The sequence below is a fragment of the Lottia gigantea genome, assembly GCF_000327385.1.
Source record: "Lottia gigantea unplaced genomic scaffold LOTGIsca_213, whole genome shotgun sequence".
Classification (NCBI taxonomy): Eukaryota; Metazoa; Mollusca; class Gastropoda; family Lottiidae; genus Lottia; species Lottia gigantea.
Genome location: NW_008708488.1, coordinates 87,648 through 96,118, shown reverse-complemented (window position 1 = coordinate 96,118; position 8,471 = coordinate 87,648). Strand labels below are relative to the sequence as shown.

The window sequence follows — 8,471 nt, the reverse complement described above, 5'->3', positions numbered from 1 at the left end:
CGCAATTCATTATATCTTGATATGCCCTGATAACTGAAGCTACTGAAACTGTTCAATGATTATACTTATTTAATTCAATTTTATAAATCTTTAATGTACGTTTTCTTTTCAAATATTTTTAATGGCCAGTCTATAAGTTACCCAATTTAAATCAGAAGATCTCTCTCCGCGCACTCACTGTAATAAAAAAAACGAAGCTCTCTAGAAACGAAGATAAAAATCATAGAAAATATACGCAGACGATCTGGTAAATAAATTATGTTTCTAAATTTGTTTTTATGAATTTTAGCTGAGATATATTTCACCAAGACTCAATTTATCACCAGAAAATGGCTGTTGTTGGAAATCTACAAAATACTATCTAACTTTTGTGTTTATATCAAAGCCAAAAAAAATGGAAGTTAAAGCCAATCGTCAAACTGGTTTTTAGGCATGTAAGCGACACAATAGTGCTTTTCAAATGCGGTGGTGAATTCGCATTCGCAATCAGTATATGTCTGTTGATAAAAAATGTCTAATTATTATATTATTATATCAAAATTTTATATCATTTAACAAAGTTTGTAATGTAAAACATTTTGTTGTAAGTAATTTTAAATGATTTTCATAAATTTTATTGTAAATTTTTCTCATTAAAGTTCGTTATCATTGTTGGCATTATTGCATGAGGAATTGATTTTAAAATTATAATATTTTTAGCTCACATATTTGTTGTTATTGTACTACATATTATTGTAAATTATTGTTATGTGATAATGTTAATTGTAAATGCTTGTAATTTTTTTAAATATTATTATTGCTTTTTGTGTTTTTATTTCATAGAATTTGTGATAATTTTTATTGTAAATGATTGTAATATATCTCATTTTAAATGATTGTTATAAAGTTCATTGAAAATTATTGTCATAAATTTCGTTATCATATTTTGCAGTATTTCACAGGAAATGATTTAAAATTATAATATTTCAAATTTGAATAGATATCAATATTTGTAAAGTGATGAATTGTATTGTAAATTGTTAATGATTCTCATAAATTTCATTGTAATAATTGTGATAAATTTTATTAATAATGTTCGCATTAATTGGTTGTAAAGTCGTATTTACTTATAGCCTAAATATGGTTGAGAAAATAGGATAATTCTTATGTTTTAGTGCTGATACAACTAAACATGGTCAAAATGAGAATTAAGAAATTAAACGACCCTTTTCTGAAAATGTTTTTTAATTCAGAAGAAACCGATTAGTAAATTCGAATCGATTCATCAAGGTTTACAGAAGTCTCATTTGTTCAGTGTAAATACTGTTTAAAGTTACAGAATTACGACTTCCCATCATCACAATACATCATCAAACAAAATACAGCCTAATAACTGGACTCCTTGCTGTGAACGTCTGACGGGCGGGTTGAAAGATACCTATGGTTGCAAAAGGAAATGGCTCAGATCTGAGCTCCCTACAGTGCAATGTGTTAATATAATAAAACCCATTTATTTCATATAAACTATCAGAATAAAGTATATAAGTTATCTTTCTCGATAAAATTGATTGGAATATGTTAAGTGACAGAGACGTGGTCTTCTACATTGAGAACGTTAGTTAGATATATGAATATCTTGTCTTCCTTTTAAGACATGAAGCACAGGGATATCCTGCCTATTATTGAGATTTGCAAGTCCTGAAATAAAAGTTTTCATGTGCTTCAGATATGTTAAAGAGGGAAAAATTTAATCTAAAGAATTACACTGTATTGGCAAGTTTCTCTTATTGAAAACAGTTTTACCAAAATATTTAATACAAATTATTATAGTATAACAGTTCCATAGAAGCCCAAAAATAACGTTTCCGATCAATTCAAACTGAATGATCAATCAAATGTGAAAAAAACCTTTCAAACAAACTTGAAAATAATTTATAATTATATAGAATAACGCTTCCGTTCAAACAAAACCTTAACCTTAAACTTAAACATATTTTTTTTTATATTTTGAAACGTCACCCATCGATTGGAACAGAAAATTGAATTGGCCAGTCAAGTATAATAATATTAAAACGTTGTTATAACGTTGGGAGAAATCTGGAAAATCTAGTCAAAAGAATACTGAATGTCGGTACCGACTACAAACACAGAAATATTAAAACCCACAGTGTTATAGTCTCATATACATATCAAAATTTTTAATAAAATTATTGATAAATCTAATCCGAAAGAAGGAAAAATAACGTTATCATCCAATCAAATATTTAATCAATAGTATATACGCAAATAAAATCCAAAAAAACAGAAGTGAATCCAAACATAAAAGTTAAAAATAATAAAAGAACGACGTTATATTAATTCAATTATATTTCTCAAGTTCTGACATAGCTATACTGTTTATTGTAATCAATGAAATTATAAACGAGTTCCTGCTATAATAAAATTCCATTAATATATTTGTTACATTAGATCCTATCAGAAAAAATGATTAGATGTCGGAGTGTATCTTCATACCTTAACACTGATCAACTATTTTGAAGTGTTCTATTTCGCATACGCATTATGTAACATTCCTTACCACCTAGCACAGGCACAATGTATTTCGTTTATTTTTTTTTGGGGGGGGGGGGGGGGGTGGAGATTGATCTGTCCTGTTATTTTTCCTTTCCATCGTATGAATTGTTCATATCTTTATAATATTCAAATACTCATTTCAAAACTGAATCAATTTTTTTAATTTTACGGCCGAAATTTTCCACGATGCAACTTACTGAAAAACCAAGATTAGAGTTACTTGACGTCTCAAGAAAAAAATGAAGAGTTACTTTACTGTCAAAAGTTGAAACAAAAGTAATATTTTTAAAGACAGACGAATTGTCGAATGATCCCTCATTTTGTCAGAATGGAATTACAGTTAATCTTATCATCAAAGTAAAATTCCGTCTCAATTTTCTGGTTATGTCAAGGAAACGTTTATAGTGATGTATGAGAGAAAAGTTTTAAATGTTAACAACATGTGTAATAACAAATTTTATCAATTGAGCAAATTTTCAAATTAACATTTCTTTTGTAAAATTGTTCATTTCATATTTTTACGTTTTAAATTGTCATTGTTATCCATAGTTTTCTATTTTTCATTAAAGAAAGAAAGGGAAATACAGAATAATTCTATACATTGGACTCAATAGAATAGAATAGAATAGAATAGAATAGAATAGAATAGAATAGAATAGAATAGAATAGCGTAACTTACCGTCCTATGTCTTGAGGCACTAAGGCAAAATGTACAAACTGGTTTAGGCATGGCGTCGACACCTAGTGATCCCCTCATCATAGCTTGATGTTTGATACATGGCTGATCTACATATTCTGATCCGACCATTAATAATGTATTTAAATGAGCTATGTAACTTGCCGATAGTCTTAACACTTCGATTTTAGATAATTTTCGATCTGCTGGTTCCGTCGGAATCATAGTCCGTAAGGTCACAAATGCTGAATTCACAGAATGAGTTCTGTCTCTTTCTCTGGCATTCGCAGACATCCTTGGAGGTTTAGTATCCGATAACACTGAAGACGATCTTTTACTGCCGATCTTGGTTCCTGTACTCTGGTCTTCACCCGAGGACTGACTTTCTGCACCGTCTGAGCACAAATCTGATTCGTTTTCTAATTTTCGACGTTTACTGTTGGGTTCTGGACAAAAATTCTTGTCATCCCCCATTGCGGGTCAACCAATCACAAAATGTCGATTTCGAGTATCAATGAAAAAATTCTTATGATTCTCCAGAAGAAAAAGAATTTTTCTTTAAAACTGGAATATATGTATAAAAAGAATGCGGCTAAAGTATCTTCCTGCAGCGTATGCCTCGAAATATTTTGACGTTACATTGTCATAATGTATAGGGTATCCTTTAAACCTCCACGAGTGAAAAAAGTGTCGAACTAAGATGGAAGATAGTGTGATCTCTCACCAACTACCGAGTTATCACTTTCAACGAATATCAAATCAAAGATACATTTTTACCAATATACCACCTTTCGGGGCGCCTGGAACTCGTCTGGAGGTCAAAGGTTAAAAAGGCGTGGTTTATGGTTCACCCATCAATACTATTGCACGACTCTTTACAAATGGGTGGAGCTACAAGTGATCCACGGTGCCATAGGAGGAACCGAAACAGATGAATATTAATATAACAACATTGAACAACACAATTTTTAAAGTATGATAGTCAAGAAATTTAAGATACCAAAACTTGCCGAAAAAGATACTGACATACAATGAAAACAACAAAGCTATTTTTCAGATTATATATAATTTTGGGACCTAGAAGATTCTATTTTAAGCGATTTCTACAAAATGTTTGCAATATAGTGCTAAATAATGACTAAGTTAAATATCTAAACGCCCACATCTGTCAATGCATATTCTCGGCAATCATCTCCTCCGTCCTCCCTTGAATACCCATGGTATATGGTATGTGTAATCATTAACATTACTTGAAGATAGAATTTTAACAGTTCTGAATATGTGTCGCAAGTTTTAACCCGCAAGGATGCCCCCGTTTTCTCTTATAGAAAAATACAATAGCTCCTTTAGTTAACAACCGATTTTCTTAAAACTTGTTAGTATATACAAATTTAAGAAGAATTTGAATGCTGAGTTAACTGAATGTCGAAGTGGGTGTATTTAGACCTGATCCCCTATCTTTTCTCCTGATTTTAGTTATTCTGTTTTAGCATATTCTATCATTTCCTGTTTGGGCAAAATATTTCTGTAGGACTGTTTTATGTTATTAGTTAGAGAAAGTATCAAAATATATCAATTTTTTTTAAGCCCACCAACAATTCATCAATTCGTGCGGTTTTTGAAATCATTCTATTTCTAATGATATTCTTTGAATTTCAGTTTCACTTAACTGTTTATGTGGTTATTGAGCCAATTTTAAAATGATTGTAGACATTGCGAATGGTACAATCTGAGAGCATTTTGATTTTCAAGGGAAGTAAGCTGTAAGCAGAAGTCAGCATCTGAGAGAATCTGGTAAATTGATAGAGCTAGAGAAAAGTGTCATCAGTTGTTCAATAGTCGGAATCCAGGGTTGTGTGTCCACGTGAGCGAATAATCCGAAGCCTTTTTAAACCATTATAGGCAACAAAACGGACTGCGACTTACGGCCACTAAAAATGTACTTTGTCGCCGGCAAATGTGAAGAAAACACGAGAAAAGTCCATAAGAATTACAAATTCTGCTACTGTCGCTATCAATCTGCGACGTATTTGACTATATTGCGTTTTCAATGCGCCTAATAAAATCTATGAACTTTGTACGCTTCATTTTTATAGCGTTTATGTTACGAGACCTGTTAAAGACAATCTCGTGGCGATCTCAACGGTGAATATTGGCGACAATATACCACCCTACGGTATATGTCGCTTCTTTCGCGCTAAAAGTGATACTACGTCTTAGAATGGACATAAAATTTAATTCTCAAGAATGGTCAATATGAGTATATATTCATCACTGAACTTACCTGGTGTCATAAAGTTACAACAGAATTCCTGTGAAATCTGGAAAATTGGAAAATTCATAAAACTAAGTAATTATTGAAAATCATAATATTAAGCGTTTTTCAATAAATAATTGCATTTATATTAAGTTAAGATTTATTGGATTATATAAGGATCCTGTTATGTTATTTATAACACCAGGTATATCTACTGATGAATATATGCTCTTATTGGCCAGGTTGAATTTTTTAAATTTTATGTTTATTCTAAGACGTAGTATCCCTTTAACCACGCTTATGGCGAACTTTTCACGCTCTGGGCTAATTTTTTGTCGTCGTAGCAGCTCAGTACGGACGCCTTTCCAGTGTGACGGGACTAAAGCTGAAGTACGTAGGAATTAGCTAGTTAAAATAAATAATAATTTTTAGTGTGATTTATTCAGGAAATAACACCTGGCCTCTAATTATTTGTTTACGCCTGTCTTTTTCTTTATACTTCAATATGATGAGTGAAAGGAAGTTTGTCGTTCTCAAGAATAAAGATTCATCATTATACAAAATAAAGAAAAAAAATTGTTCAATGTTGTCCACTATTCTCCTAAAGGGATACCCAACACACATTGTCATTGATGTGCAAGTTTTAACAATATATTTTTTTTGTTATAAAGTTATGAATATATCTTGAAATACTGCAACCAATTTGGTGGCGTTGAAATACTCTTCATCCTTGAGGTTTTTTTCCCCAAAAACTGACAATTTTCTTGTATGTTGTGAGGTCAGCTCCACACTATCATTTTTCCAACAAAATAAAGCCCTAATTGTTGTCAAAGCGTGGAGCTATTTTAAAGACGGTCACCATCTTATATTAGAATTATTGTCATTAAAAATTTCAGCCAATCAAAAGACATGAATTTCATTGGTTCAACAAATTTTATAAAGATGGCGACGTAGTTTGAGTAAAAATTCCCGCCTGGTGGACATTTATTTAATTAGAACACAAGTACATAATGTCAAGTTTTTGAAGGTACAAAAATTTTACTGTTTACAAAGGTCTAAACAAGTAATACAAAATTGCATGATATTTATCTACCTGGTGGTCTGTCTCTAAAATACGTACTCGTAGTATTATTTAGAGTCAACTTGTCGGTTTAATACATGTACAACAAAGATATTATTGGTGTTCTTTGGACAATACAAACATCAGATGGTGGTGGCTGTATCTTTGTATCCTTAATTTTGGAACTAAGTTCTATAACAGTAGGTTAGACAGAAAAAGTGTGTTATGTGTTTGGTGTAAATCATAGTGCATTAAATGAACATATTTCAAACACATGACTAAGAAATGAAAAACTGTCAAATTTCAACACGTGGTGATCAAATAGTCGTCAGGTTGGACTATTTTGGCGCGCTGACGACTTTCAAAGAGAAATAATTCAAAATGGCTGACTATTAACACCTCATAGATTTCTAAAGCTATCGTCTGTTCCATAAAGTTGTAACATGAGATGCTGTTGAAAATATGAGAATTATTTATTCCGAAAATAAAACATGGTCATAAATCAGTTATTTGTTTTTCAATTTATAATACACGTTTCATTTTCTTGTTTGTCGTTAGTAGAGAAAAATCCAACCATTTTTCCTCTTAATTTGGTCGAAAGTCAGATAGGCTAGGAATATGTATCCATTCTTTTAGGAGAAAAACATATTCCTGATAAGAAACATATTCCTAGGAAGATTTTCAGAGCAAAATGTAAAAAGGCATGTCCCATTTTATTCAAAAATGTCAAAAAATCGAATGAAATGTTGAATGAAAAGATGAAAGTGTAGATCATAGGCGAAAATGACAAATTGGAAGTAGATCTAATATACATCGAATCCTTATAAGCAAAATATCAAGTTTATTTCAACAATAAATCCTGGGGCTTACCATGCCAACATTTTGTTTGCCAAGTTGTTTTATTTCGAATCGACCTCTAAACAAATTCTGTTAATGTATGCAATAAAGCTCAACTAATTTGGATGTTATGAAAACTCAGAGGGAAGTCAAACCTGGTATTGCCATCAACATAACGCAGGTGTGCTTCTATGTTGTTTAAATGGCCACAATGGCGAAGAAAATGGCCGTTTATCTGGTTCCGGATGGTTGCTAATAAATTTTGAGATTGGAGAAATATGTAATTAAAATATGGTTAAAATTGATAATATTTAAAATTTGGAAATCTAAAATGGCGAATTCTGTAAATTGATACAAGATCATTGACGTCTGACATCCAGGCGGTTTCTGTTAGTGGTGATGAAGAGGTAAAATGTAACTGGACCGCAGAGGCTAAACATCAGCGTCTCATTTGTAAATAAATAGTACCTGTCATTTCTACAAGAGGTAGTGATGACTTTACCAGATGACACAGATTTCTACGTCATCATACCACATGCAAACCAATAGCTAGTGATGAGAATTATTCATTAGCAATGGATTTTTTGTTTTGACAATTAACTTACATGCACATGAATCTATCTTCACTATCATGGTCAAGTTATTACGAACTTCGTATACATACCCTTTATTTCCTTCGCAATAGCCTCCAACCCAAAAGCCTCATTATTTGTTAAAATCAAATCCACTATATTGTGTGACAATATTGAACAATCTAGTATTTTTACGCGGCATTGATTAATACGAAACACTAAGCTTGCTTTGTTTACACTCATGACAATTTCAAATCACTATCACAAGAAAAAAACAGTACACGATTAAAAATGCATAGGCCTACAATCAATTGAGCGTTTGCATAAGTGCTTTTGACAGTGCTTCCGTCACATCGGAACGGCGTCCTCAGAGCATGCGTAGTATAAGCGTAGAATTCTGTATGGTTAGCGTCATTGTCGACAATATTCGCCGTTGAGATTGCACGGAATCGAGAGCCTCTAAGACAAGTGTCATAACCTGTCCATAAACGCATAAAATGAAGTAAATAAAGCCAA

The 8,471-nt window shown here is 31.8% G+C and overlaps 1 protein-coding gene across 1 annotated transcript; it reads right to left on the bottom strand.

Moving 5' to 3' along the window:
- Positions 1-401: 401 nt before the first annotated feature.
- Positions 402-3,703, bottom strand: LOTGIDRAFT_174714 (hypothetical protein; the record flags this gene model as incomplete). Its single annotated transcript, XM_009054334.1, has 2 exons — positions 402-497; positions 3,233-3,703. The coding sequence occupies 2 exons, from the start codon at positions 3,701-3,703 to the stop codon at positions 402-404; spliced, it is 567 nt and encodes a 188-aa protein (XP_009052582.1).
- Between the last annotated feature and the right edge of the window lie 4,768 nt (positions 3,704-8,471).